General features: G+C 37.3%; 1 protein-coding gene across 1 annotated transcript; it reads left to right on the forward strand.

Annotated features, from left to right (window-relative positions):
• Positions 1 to 2912, forward strand: LOC110854682 (subtilisin DY). The gene is made up of 6 exons (XM_022103147.2): positions 1 to 331; positions 853 to 1311; positions 1617 to 1798; positions 1876 to 1961; positions 2233 to 2389; positions 2650 to 2912. Exons 1-6 carry the CDS (start codon positions 39 to 41, stop codon positions 2841 to 2843), a joined length of 1371 nt encoding a protein of 456 aa, XP_021958839.1. The 5' UTR covers positions 1 to 38; the 3' UTR covers positions 2844 to 2912.
• The last annotated feature ends 11446 nt before the right edge of the window (positions 2913 to 14358 follow it).

The following is a 14358-nucleotide window of genomic DNA, read 5'->3' on the forward strand; positions in this document are numbered from 1 at the left end:
AAAATTCACATTCATCCAGCTACTTCAATTGAAGAGAGATGTTGCGAATTGCGAGCATTCTATTTCTGGTGGCGTCCAGCCATGCCGGAGTCCTTGATAAGGGTCTCCTCTCCGCCTTCACGTCCGGCACGAAGAAGATGAACGTCGTCTTCCAGTTCCCCAACGTTATGGGGGACGTGCTCAGTAGTGGCGTGCTGAACGGGCTGAGTGGAGATGATAAGGCGAGTAAAATGGTGTCCTCACTGAAAGAACAGACTTCTGCGATGCAGGCTCCCATTATTTCGTCCCTTGGACTTTTTGGGATCAATGAAGATCAGGTTACTTCTTTCTGGTAAGGATGGTTGTTTCTAGATTTCTTGAAATTATCAGAGTTTGATTTTATTGCAAATTTTCCAAATTTTTTGCACGCTACTGTAAAAAATGGTAGAAATTGCAAACTGCAAGAAATGGACAGCTCGCCCTCTGTATTTTTATGCAACGTGTCGTGTCAATCTTTGATTGTTTGCACATTTTTTCACATTTTTACACCCTGCTGCAAAAAAGAGATGAATTTCACGGTGCGAGAAATTTGCAAGAAATTTGGAAAAACTGATTCTTTAATAATGCTTTTTTCAAGACCGGCACGCTAGAATAGATACTTGGCTGGTTCAATTTTTTGCAAAATTCCCCCAGAAACGTAGAAATTTTCAAAAATTACAAAAGTATTCCGTTGGTCAGAAATTAAGGAAATTTTTTGAAACGAAATAAAAGTAGAATAACTTCTTTGGGTTCGTACCTGTGCAAAATCAAAATTTGCGAATCCCTCCACTCTTCGAATTTTGCGAGACTAATTCTATAAATTTTTATTGTCAGGGCTAACAACATGTTTGAAGTAAAAGACGCTGAGCTAGGACCCCTCCAAGCGGCCGCCGCTCTTCCTGGCGCATTCACCATTCGCGCCCCGTACAAAGTCAACGCACTCCCGATCGATGAAGCCACCCGGGTTTCGACCCGCGCGGCAAACGTGACCCTTCAATGGGGCGTTGCAAAAATTCACTCCGACATCGTGTGGAAGGCTGGCTTTGCGGGACAAGGCGTCGTCGTTGGGGTTATCGATACTGGTCTTAACGCCCAGCACGTCGCCCTGGTCAATCGGTACAGAGGGGGCCCTTACTCCTGGAAGGATGCCGTCGGTCAAGAGGCCGACCCTTACGATGGTCACGGTCACGGGACCCATTGCGCCGGAACTATTGCGGGAGACGCGAACGGGATCGGGGTTGCGCCACAGGCGCAAATTATGGCCTGCAAGGGATTGGACGATCGAGGTTCTGGGTATGTTAATATACAAATAAGTAGGTCAGATTTTTAAATATTTTTAAATAGAATGTGCTACATAGCACAGATTTTTGGCACTGTATTTCAAAAAAATGCAAAAAAATGCAAGAAATTAACGCCACCTAGCGACTATGTAATCCTTCATGATAGGGATTGTCCGCTGGATGGCGCTTAAGTTACGCATTTTTTGCAATCATTCAAAAAGTTACCCTCTAATTTATTTTGCAGTAGTTTTCGCCTATTTTTTTGTTTTCGCCGAATAGCCTGATCTTGCTTATGGATGAAATACACAATTATTACAGATCTGACATCACTTTGACTGCCTGTGGCCAATTTATGATCTGTCCATCTGGTGAGGAAAACGGTTGCGTGGGCAGACCCCACATCGTCAGCAACAGTTGGGGTGGACAGCCCCCAGGTGATAATGGATGGTACGACCCGGTCATCTCGGCCATGCGGGCGGCTAACATTATCCCTGTTTTTGGTATAATCAATTTACCAAGTTTAAAAATTTGGACCAGCAAAAAAAATCAAGTATTAACCAAATTTGTCACTATTTAGCTATCGGAAATAGCGGTCCCCTCTGCAATACTGCCGGATCTCCGGGAGATCGACCAAAACTTATCAGTGTGGGAGCAACTGGGCCGGTATGATTATTATTTTTGTAAATTTGTCCGCAAATTTTTTACTGGCCTGCAAAAAAATCCTCATAGAAAAATATATAAGCAATTTTTGCGCGCCATCTAGCGTCACTTCTTTATTCGGATTGTTCGCTGGATGGCGCTTAATTGTTATATTGATTTACCTCGTTCAAAGAATCATGCATGCGAAAAACAACTTTTTGCTAGTGAGAATTTGAATTTTTACGAAAAATCTTGCAGATAACGCTAATTTTGATTAAAACTGAATTTTTCATAGGACGATACCATCGCCTACTTCAGCAGCAGAGGAACACCTTACAAGAAGAAACCGGAAACTTCCGCGCCCGGAGTAGACATCGTCTCTGCTGACACCAAGAACACTGGTGGATACGTCAAAATGTCCGGAACGTCGATGGCCTGCCCTCACTTCGCGGGTAAGTTTGACAAGAATATTTTGTACACTAAGAAATAGCTTTACCCTTTTTGAGACGTAAACAGACTCGCAATTTCATACAAAGTAAACTATACAAATCCAGAGTAAACTTTGCTCTTTATCAAGTGAGCGTCACTCTGGATTTTGTATAGTTTGCCTAATACAGAGTGAATTTATTTTTCAAAAATGGGAAGATTATTTTTAAGAGTGGGAAACCGTTGAATACATATGAACTATTTTAATAAAAATATGGAAAACCAGGTGCGGCCGCCCTCGTCCTGTCAGCCCACCCGGACTACTCGTACGACCAAGTAGTCAAAAGTTTGGTGAACTCGGACAATTCCGTGAAACCGGCGGGTAGTTTGTGGGATATTTTCTGTCCTGGATACCCAGCCGGAGGATCGGGACGTATCGATGTCGCAAAGGCGCTGAATCTAACTTCGAAGGCTACATAAATGCAAATTATGAAAGTTAATGGAAAACTGTAGATTAGAAAATGCAATAAAATTTTGATCATACTGGGATTGCTCTTTGTTTAATAAGCATTAGCACCATGCTCTTATGCCACGTAAATTTTTATCTCACAAGTGATTATCTCGAAATGTATTTAATCAGACAAATTCAAAATTTACTAAACATTAAACCCAATTTGAGCTTTACATCTTTCATAGCGAAATGTAATTTACATACGTTTAATTTGCCCAATTTGCTGATTTATAATCAACCTACTGTATTTAATATGTATATACATATATTAAAAGAACACATTTTCTCAGATGCCGTAAACAAATTATTAGTCACACCTTAATTTCTTTTATTGAATTATCCATCGTTCATTTGCATAATCGACAATCTGGCATACCCTAAAATTAAATGAAGTTGACTCCGCTACTTAAACTCCTTTCAAATTTTTCTTCGTTTAATCACGTCTTAAAACGATACTGGTAACCAGGGCCGTAGGAGCACTGGTTTTAAGTGGAGAGCACTCTCCAGGCCGGACGGCCCGAAGGGCCGTACCGGCCGGGTGATGCAGACACTAGATATTATTGACCCTCCGAAGTACATGTTAACTTATACAAAGAACCTAATGTCCCAAACCAACGCTTACATAGTTATAAATTGAATCTTGATTTTGTTCACTTCTGAAAAGTTTCAATGATCTCACAAAATGATTCAATACTCAAACTTAAGCCTTCTGTGACGATTTCTGTAAATCGGTTGAGGTAACATAAGATAAATAATCCTGCAGTTGAAAAATTTTCAAGTTTGTGTTAATAACCTTATCAAACAATTTGTCATGTGTAATTGAAAAGGGCGTGGCACTATCAATCGAGCATTAATAACTTAACCATTCTATCTGTGTCGACCCACTCATGCAAAATGTTGGCGTAAATACATGATCCCTACTTCACCAAATATTTTTTTGTCTAAACGACCTTTAAAGTCTTCATAACAATGGCGAGGAGCATTTCCTCTTTAATTTTCTCAAAATCTATGAATGCGTTCTAGCATTTCCGAGCGAAAAAACTGATTTGCATGCGTTACCTTTTTTCTAGGAGCTTTAATTCACGAAAGTGGGGGGTTACAAATGCTAATACGCATCTGTCAAACAGTGGACAAGTAGAAATTGAATTCTGAAAACGATAACCAAAATTGTCTTAATGTACATAACTTATTCAATAATTTCTGTTTCGTGAAATTTGGCAATCAAGTCTCATCTCTGCGACATCCAAAATCGGGAGATTTTGAAAACCGGTTTGAAATGGAGTTGTTGCAAATTTAAGTAACCCTGTTATCTATTCTATGAAAAACGGTTCCAAACCGTTTTTAAAAGCCTTGTATTAGTTAGAATTAAAAAAACTTTCTCAGTACAGTAATAAGCTATAATTTAATTTAAAATCACATTTAAATATGAACTTGAGATTTTCGGGTATTTAATATTTATGTATATCAGCAATTAGGAATATTTGTGGCTAGATAAAGGTAATGTTTTTACAAAAATATAGACTTAACCAATCATGAAAATTTCGAATCGATTTAGGAATTTTCACGCACGTTGGAACGCTTAAAATAATGACTGGAAGATATACGAAATAAGAAAAGTCCTTGGAAGTTTTTTTATGGGATAAAGGGCGATGCATTTTTACAGTTAAAAACAAGGGCCGTCATATGGAACAAGTTTCGCCTTAGGAAAATACGCTTGTGGGGTAAAAAAATTATTCAACCCTTCTACGAATAAATGGGACACCCTCTGTATTTGTATTTGTAAATGGGACACTCCCATATCATGCCGCATCCTCCGCCATCATTCAAGGTGTCGTTGTGATTTTTTAATTTGTCAGATTCTCCGACTTTTCTCCATACTCGAACCCTTCCATCCGACCCTAAAACATTAAGTTTACCCTTAGCAGCCATTAGAGTGATTCCCAAAATTTTTAATCGTTATTTGTGTGTTGCCTTGCAAAATCTAACATTTTCTTCTAGAGCGTTTTTGATATGTAGGCTTCCTCCTGGCTCCATAATTTTTTTGAGCACTGTTTTTCAATACTCTCCAGCTTGCCCAACCACTAAATACTTTTCCAACATCATTTTCTATTTCACCAGAAATCTTGGGAGACGAAGGTTTTAGATTTATGGTCACTTTTCGAGCAAATATTTTCTACTCGCGCGTGATGAAACTTGGTGGACGTCCTCCTCGTTGTCTGTTTTCGATAGATCCCGTTAATTTGTAACGTGAAATGATGTCACGGACAGTAATAAGCTATAATTTAATTTAAAATCACATTTAAATATGAACTTGAGATTTTCGGGTATTTAATATTTATGTATATCAGCAATTAGGAATATTTGTGGCTAGATAAAGGTAATGTTTTTACAAAAATATAGACTTAACCAATCATGAAAATTTCGAATCGATTTAGGAATTTTCACGCACGTTGGAACGCTTAAAATAATGACTGGAAGATATACGAAATAAGAAAAGTCCTTGGAAGTTTTTTTATGGGATAAAGGGCGATGCATTTTTACAGTTAAAAACAAGGGCCGTCATATGGAACAAGTTTCGCCTTAGGAAAATACGCTTGTGGGGTAAAAAAATTATTCAACCCTTCTACGAATAAATGGGACACCCTCTGTATTTGTGACGATAGCCGTGGATAAGAAATAAGCGACCAAAATCCGCTGAATCAATTTTAATAATTTTGCACATAAAAGGCCGGACCAGAATTTTACTCTCCAGGCCGGACCAAGGACAGATACGGCACTGCTGGTAACACAAATACCAGATTTTGTGTTCAACTTTGTCATACGTGACGAGCTTGACTTCTGCTCCGATGTCCAGGGCTAAACCAGCGTCGCTGCTCCCGACGTCAAGTTCGCTGTTGAGCGGACTATTATCTGCCGCCCAGCGATACGTTGTGGGCATCGATTTTGCCTCGCCGTCCGTCCAATAGGTGGCTATTTATAGATCGTTAAACTCTTAGAAAACTGGTATAGTATTGATTTCTCGATATGATAGTTGTTACCACTTGGTACTAAAATTGTCCCGGTGCATAAAATCTGGTCAAACGTTACTAACGAGCTCTTACTCTTATCAGGGAGTATTCAGGATACTCAATACAAGGATCACATTTTTGTCCGCCAAAATAAAAAAACAGTAAGAAATTTGGTATAGGCAGGAAGGAATTGATTTCCCCGTATTAAAGGAGATCACTACCGACATGGTCAAACTCTAATACCGAGTGATAATTGCTACCGCACGGTGTTACTTTGGTAGAGTCACATACATATGAATAACCTGTGGTGTTATATACTCATTTAACTCTGCGTATGCTAGAGTGTATATAACTTTAAGAAACGCTAGACTTTAATGGGTCATAATTAGGTAGTTGAAAATCAGAATAGAATATTTTAGAAACTCGGGTTTCCATTATTCCCATACTTTTACTAGAAATACGTATACATGAAAATACTTACTAGCCGGGAGCAGCCAGCTCACAAGGGACACTCACGACCTGTCGTTTGAGTCCAGGGTACCCACTATGTTTTTTAGAATCTACTAGGACCCCAGATGAAGGATTCATTCATATTTCCGTGTAAAACTCATATTTGGCCCAATGGCGTGGCGCCAAACTTAAAAATTTGCATTTTCGACCAATTTCAAACCCCCATAACTTTTGCAGTTTATGTCGGATTTTTAAAATTTTATGCTTAAAATGATCAGAAAAGTCGAAATTTTAGAGAAAAAAATAAAAATAAAAAATTTTAATTTTTGAGATATTTTTTAGCATTTTTTTGACGAACCCGAAATTTCGAAATTTTGCGAAAAGTTAAAAGCGATAATTTTGGAAAAAATTTCATAGAATACGAAAGTTGAACTCCTTGTCATGATTTTTGTCAAAAATTTTGAAAATCCGTCCAGGATTTCAAAAGTTACGGCGGTTTTAAAATGAAAATCATGCCAAATCCTTCAAATTTGGCGAATTTGGCGCCACGCCATGGCGCCAAATATAAGTTTTACACGGAAATATGAATGAATCCTTCATCTGTGGTCCTAGTAGATTCTAAAAAACATAGTGGGTACCCTGGACTCAAACGACAGGTCGTGAGTGTCCCTTGTCAGCCACGCCATTTCTTCTTGCGTGTCTATCTTTGCAAGATTCATGCCAGCCTCGACACACTCAAGTCGTCCAAGAGATTGAGTACCCTGCATGTAAATAAAGTTTATAAAATAGTTAAAATAAACATGTTCCAATTCCTCGCGGAAAGATGAATTCTAAATATATTTTGAAAAATTTTATATATTTTTGAAAGGCGAGTATGCCAAAAATTTTGGAAACGATTTCCGTCCTGGGGGCTTTGTATCTAGTAAGTATGTGTACCGCTGGGCAAAATTTTAAGACAGGATTTCTAAGAATGGAACCTTTTTTCAAGCTACACCGGGATTTTCTAGCGAGTTATATCAAAAAATCAAGCCAAAAATTAGGAATCACATGGCGCTTATCATTCCGTTGAATGGCCCCTTGGAAGACAAATACTGGGGGTCAAAGTACCCACCTTGGTTTTCTCGTGGATAAAAAGGGAGAGAAAATTTACTAAAAAATTGAACTTTGCCGCCAATCTTTTTCTTCATAGGGGCCATTCAATGGAATGATAAGCGCCATGTTATTTCTAATTTTTGGCTTGATTTTTTGACAACTCTTTAGACAATCCCGGCGGAGCTTGAAAAAGAGATCTATTAATCTAGGGATAAGTGTTTAAATATTTTGATTGCGAACAAAAACCTTAATTTACCCCTTGGCCCCGGAAACCAGTCCCAAAGTAGAACTCCTTGCCGTGGTAGGTCCCCACATAATTAAGTTCAGCATGCACGCTTTGAACTCCACCCTCCGGAAGAAGGACCTTCTCTTCTTGGAAATTATCCTCCCGGGATAGTTTAGACAACCCAGGTGCATTATTACTTCGTCGATTGATAACCTCTCCACCTATATCCAGATAACAGAGCGTAGCCGCCTGAACATCCCTCCCAAAGCCGTGTAACCTAGTTCCATTGCACTCCAGCCAAAGATAGAAATCGTCCACAAGCTCGATTTGTAAATCTGGTGAAAGCCACGAGCGGTCTGTGCGCCAGTGGAAAGAATGTGTATCTAAGATAAGCTCACCATCCGTCCAGGGGTTGTCTGACGAAAAAATTCACAACTTGGGTCAAACTGTTATGTGGTTGGCTTTAATTAAAGCGTAGTACTCAGGACGGATGTTTGAAGCGAAATTGCTTTGTATTAAGTTACTTCTAAGTTGTAGTTACACTCTTAAAAATTTGATATTAATCTAACCGAACGGTGTGCATATATGACGTCACCAAATGGTGATAAAGGTCACTAACTGGTGCTAATGTTATCACCATTAGGTGGGAAACATTATTCCCGGGCGGTGAAGTTTCATACATTTGCAACCGTTCGGCGACGATTAGCACAGGGTTTCTAAGAGTGTGCTAGAATTACGCTACGAGATGTACTGCTTCTGATGAAAAATATGTCAAGAGTACTGGGCTTAAACATAGAAATTTTTGCTCGTGGCACCATTACCGTAACGGTTATTTGTTGGCGCATTAATCATATCCTTAAGCCAATTAATCTTTTCGGTGCTGTCAATCCGGACAAGTTTCATGCCAAGCTCGACGCATTTTTCTCTTGCTCGTATTGGTGTCAACTATTCATGAAATATGAACTGCATAGTTTATGCTTCGTAAAAGGCACAATTTTTCATAAATTTCTTCCTGTCGTTCGACTAATCCCAAGAAACAATTGCAGGCATAATTACTTGGACGGTGAAAGAAATGAATCAAGTAAGCGCCAACTAGCGGTATTCCGTACAATTTAATGTAGGTGAGCCGCTGGGTGGCGCGTATTTCATTTTACATTTTAATGTTTAGTGCATGAAACACTGGGAGAGTGAGGATTATTAGTGAGATTATACGACTCGGAATAATATATATCAAAATTAATATTTAGAGTTAAATATAATGTTCATTACATTAATTCTTTTTGCATAGTAATACGCCTTGGTTCCAAATTGTCCGAGGTACAAAAAGCCATCTGGGATCTCCGTCTGGGTTTGGACTAAATAATTATGAATTTATGAACGTGGCAGTACAATATCTGACCTTATTGTGTATCTGTCTCTAATTTTAAATGGATTACTTTAAGTAATTTACTTACCCTTAAATTGGTCTCCAGATAATTGGTCAACCTTTAAAAATTAACTTTTATAATTGCCGTAGCTATTATCACTAACTTTAGCGAAATATTTATTTTGTTACGGCTTTCGTCCAGTGTATTAGAAGTAGGGCAAGATGTACGAACAGTACTGACTTGATGGGCATTTTGGTAAAACCTCTTTAATTGATGTGTAGTACTAAATTTATTTCGTGTAATTGTACATGTAATTTTGACAAGGGTCAATATCGGAATGGGGAAGTTGGCCAAACAGTGATATATACTACCTGGTCAATTGGTTCGTGCGTAGATGAGTACAATTATATAACACATAATCAGCCTAGGGTATTAAAATAATTATGCATTCTTGGTCAAACAAATACGATAATACAGATAAACACAAAACCAATTAATTGATAATAAAACTAGGAAATGTTGTCTGGACAATATCGACAGTTCATAATTGTCCACATTGTCCACATTAGGGCTGTTCTGTAAATATGGACAATCTGCAGAGCTGGGACAATCCAGATTAGGGATTGGTGGATTTGTAATCCGGATTAGGGATTAGCCAATCCCTAATCCCCAATCCAAGTTTGAAAATATTGAAAATAATCCACTAATCCCCAATCCCGAAAATAGATTCGTTAAAATCAATCCCCCATCCAATAAAATATTGCCAAGCTAATCCCCAATCTGGATTGGTCATACACCATGGATTAGTTTTGAATTGTTTTACAACTGCGTGTTTCAAATTTCCCTTAAAATTACCCAGCGCTTTGACTTTTGAAAAATGTTTACACAAAAACGAACCGATTAAATACTTAATTTGTTGTTATTACAGCTCTAAAATGATTTAAACCATTTTCTTTTACATTATTTTTTGACGTAAAATGATGAAAATATTGTTAAAAAATCAATTTAAAAACAAAACATTTATAAAAAATCCTTAAAGTTGAAATTAATCCATATTGGTTAATACATCTGCTAAATATAGTTTGCACAATTAACCTCTGTGTCAGATGAACTGGTTAATGTGCTATTGTAATTGTATAATGATTTCACATTAATGAGTTTAACAAATTCTCTTTCAATTTTTCGTTCTCCTTTATTTTCTTCTGTGTAAGGTGAAAGCATAAAAAACTGTTCAAAACAAAATAGAAGCGAGAGTAATTCCCAATCCTGAAACTAATCCAGATTGGCCAATCCCTAATCCTTGGTTAAAACCTACCCCCAAGTTTCCAAAAATACGTTTTGAGTTGGTTATACCCCCGAATTTTCGAAAATTGACTTTTAATATGGTTCTACACCTCTAATTTTTCAAAAATGAAATTTACATTGGTTACACCTCCCAAAATTTCCAAGATTGAAATTTGAAATGGTCATACCCCCCAAAGCTTCCAAAATTGAATTTTGAATTGGTTAACCCCCAAAATTCTCAATGGTGGTTTTTCACCTGGTAACACCCACAAAGTTTGCAAAATTGACATTTGCATTCGTTATACCCCCAAAGGTTCCCAAAACTGAATTGTTGGCAAACCCGAAAAGTAATTAAAGTAATTCATAAATTGCAATATTTTTATTTCTATATCTGAATATCGAAATATCGTAATATCGAAAACGATATCGATATTACATGCCGTAGTCGGAATTGCACTTACATATGTCTTTTTACTAGTTTTTCCTGTGCACTTATGTTATTTCGGAATTAAACATCGGGTGCACTTACGTTATTTCGGAATTAACCATCGAGTGCACTTACGTCTTTTCGGAATTAGTACGACGTTATGTGAATTGTAGATAAACCGTTCCTCTTATACGGTTTTGACAGGTGTTTACACAGTCGTTATTATTACTCAATTCACCTACGTAAGTTAAATTACGCTAACTTATATAATTTGTTTGAATAAACGTTGATTACTTGCGCATGTATGTATACATAGAAAATACCTCAATCATAGGTAAAATTTGCATAACCAAACTACAATTTATTCGTACATACTCCTCGATATCTGATAAAGTGTTGTGTAACAAACAATAAGCATTGACAATTAATTACCATATGAAGTTAAGCGGAGCTACTACTGGAGGTAACTGATATTCATAATAATAGCAAAATAAAACTAATAAAATTAAGTAATTATGTATTATAATAAAACTTACGCGTTACATGCTCCAACGAAAGAAATGCGATGCATTTCCCAATTCATCCAGGATTGCCTCCTTGATGTGAGTTGTCCTATTGGTATTTACACTGGAGAGCAGATGTCATCGCCCAAGAGAAAGCTTGCCGTTAGATTGCTTGTAACTTTTTTAAAATAAGAAATTTTCCAGAAGTTTTTTTTGCGTTTTGTAGACAATTTAATATTCAACAAATTTGTATCAAATAGTCTACATAAACGTTTATAGTTTTCATCACAAGTGAGTAGATTTGATAAAAAGTAAAAACAGCCGGTGCAAAAGTGATCGCCAAAATGAATAAAACATTTAATATTTCTGCAATTTTCAATTTTAAAGTAAACCATTAACAATTAATATGTTGTTGGACGTCCATTAGAAAATATGACAGCCTATCAGCGACGTTGCATGGACGCAACCAATGTCTTAGTGACACCAGGTTTGACGTCACTCAACAAGGCTTAGATTTTTGATTTCACGTCAGCTTTGCTTGAAATTTAGCGTTCTCGGATCTCTAAATATATGTTCCTATGCACCTATGTTCAGTAGGACTGAGATCTAGTCCTTGTGGAGGCCATTCGAGAACATTAATCTTATTGGTCAAAAGAATTCATAGGTGGACTTGGCCGTGCGTTTAGGGTCGCGGTGCTACTAACAGGTGTAGCGCCATCCAAGGTCTAGTTTTGCTGCTAATTGTTAACCATTTCTCTTTAGTAGGTCTTGGTACATAATTTGGTGCTTGGTGAATTGATGAATTCGTGCGTACCGTCCCCAGCGGAGCTGAACACTCCCATATCATGCCGCATCCTCCGCCATCATTCAAGGTGTCGTTGTGATTTTTTAATTTGTCAGATTCTCCGACTTTTCTCCATACTCGAACCCTTCCATCCGACCCTAAAACATTAAGTTTACCCTTAGCAGCCATTAGAGTGATTCCCAAAATTTTTAATCGTTATTTGTGTGTTGCCTTGCAAAATCTAACATTTTCTTCTAGAGCGTTTTTGATATGTAGGCTTCCTCCTGGCTCCATAATTTTTTTGAGCACTGTTTTTCAATACTCTCCAGCTTGCCCAACCACTAAATACTTTTCCAACATCATTTTCTATTTCACCAGAAATCTTGGGAGACGAAGGTTTTAGATTTATGGTCACTTTTCGAGCAAATATTTTCTACTCGCGCGTGATGAAACTTGGTGGACGTCCTCCTCGTTGTCTGTTTTCGATAGATCCCGTTAATTTGTAACGTGAAATGATGTCACGGACAGTTGACGAGATTTTTTGACCAAATGAGCTAATTCTTCTTGCGTCTTCCCCCTATTTTCGTAATGCTGAATGACCAGATCCCGAATAACGATTGTTGTTTCATTATTGCACATTTTCTCCTCGCATACATTTTCTTATTTGGAGAGGAATTATTTTGTATATACCTCAATAGTAGGTGTACTTAGAAATTAAAAAGGATGTTATCCTACTTTCGTAATTTTAAAACTGCTGTTATTTTAATTGTTTGTGGCGATGACTTTTGCACCAATGCTCATTTCTTAATTTGACGCCGAAGTTCCGTACGGAGTGAAAAATAATCTTACAGCAAATTTACTTTGGTGAAGGTTTGTGTACTAAGTTGTCTTCAAAATGAGATAACAACCTTTCAAAAATTCCCCGTACTTATTGAGAAACTATGATCCGAATTGTGCTTGTGGTTTTGGGCGTTCACATTTGCTCTCCAGTGTATGTGTGCAAGTTTTGTCCTCAAGCCCCAGAAGAATAAAACCTTGGTCAACGGTTTCCGTATACAAATGCATGAAGCTTTCAACTAGCACTGTTTTGTAATTAGTTAAACAAGGGTCACACCATGTTAACAAGGTTAGATAAAGATCCCAAAAATTATAAGTTGTATGAGGCCGTCGCCTCTCTTTCTTCTCTGGGATCGCTTTCACTTGATATTCTTGTTGTTGCACTTCCAGACTGATTTGGTGGTTAGACCCCATAACATGACTAGCGGGGCTGATACCTTTGTTGCTAATAAATTATTATTATTGCTAATTTAGTTAAAAAGTATTTTTTCATTTTTTTGTTTAATATTAAACGAAAAGAGTTGGCTACAGAGGAGTTAAGAAAAGACTGATGTGAAACCTTAATGAGTGATTATTTCATGTGAAATAATCATGCACTATTATGACTAATTTTTATTGTCATACTTGTAATATATAACTATATACCAAAATAAACTGATATAGATATTACTCCAGTTTCACTACCAGAATTTATGCAATAATATTTTATGCAGCATCTAATAAAAAAAATAATAAAGTAGCACTCCATTTTTAATTAAATGGTTCTAAAACACAAATAAATTGGATAAATGACGCGTCACATCTTAATTGTTTATTTATTGACAAAGTTGTCTTCGAATTATAAAAATCAATGACAACGTTGTATAGTATGCAGTATATTGCTTGAAAAGTGTGAAGAAGTCGAAATTAATGTTGCCTATTAAAGGAGAATGGAATAGTTGAAACTCTGGTTTCCCTGATGCATACATGTATCTCTCAGGATTGTAATCTCCTCCATGAGATTGCATAGCATGAAAATTGGAACCAACAGAATTGCTGCCAGTTCTACATCCGCAACTATCTCCTCTCCAGTAGTTTAATCTGTCAGAGGTGTTGAACGTGCATTTTTGAGACCTATGTATGTATATGGACACGTCCAAGCGTTTTATGGAAAACCACGCCGTTAGCAAAAACAATCCAACCAACCCCAGGCCGTGCGAATGCTTGTTGATATTTGCGAATGCAATTGAAAGTTCGCATGTATGCATCTTCTCATCCATTCATTATACAATCTGCCAGCTAGCATCGCAACAGGTCATCTAACTTAGGTTCCCATAGTCAAGTTTACGGGTGTGCAATGAATTTAGCACATGTCCTAAACTTTTATCGAGATCTTTTCTCGAAATTATATATGGTACGCATGCTTCTTTAGAAATTGTGGTTGTCCAATACTGCACATAGTTCAGCATGTGCATATGCTGGCAACAATGTTATCGCTTTGACACCTATTTTATGATCCTCATCATG

The sequence above is a fragment of the Folsomia candida genome, unplaced genomic scaffold (assembly GCF_002217175.1).
Source record: "Folsomia candida strain VU population unplaced genomic scaffold, ASM221717v1 Fcan01_Sc010, whole genome shotgun sequence".
NCBI lineage: Eukaryota > Metazoa > Arthropoda > Collembola > Entomobryomorpha > Isotomidae > Folsomia > Folsomia candida.

Coding starts and splice junctions, on each gene's coding strand:
- LOC110854682 (XM_022103147.2), top strand. CDS start 39: ATGTTGCGAATTGCGAGCATTCTATTTCTGGTGGCGTCCAGCCATGCC. Junction 1,799..1,875: donor TAACATTATCCCTGTTTTTG/GTATAATCAATT, acceptor GTCACTATTTAG/CTATCGGAAATAGCGGTCCC. Junction 1,962..2,232: donor GTGTGGGAGCAACTGGGCCG/GTATGATTATTA, acceptor AATTTTTCATAG/GACGATACCATCGCCTACTT.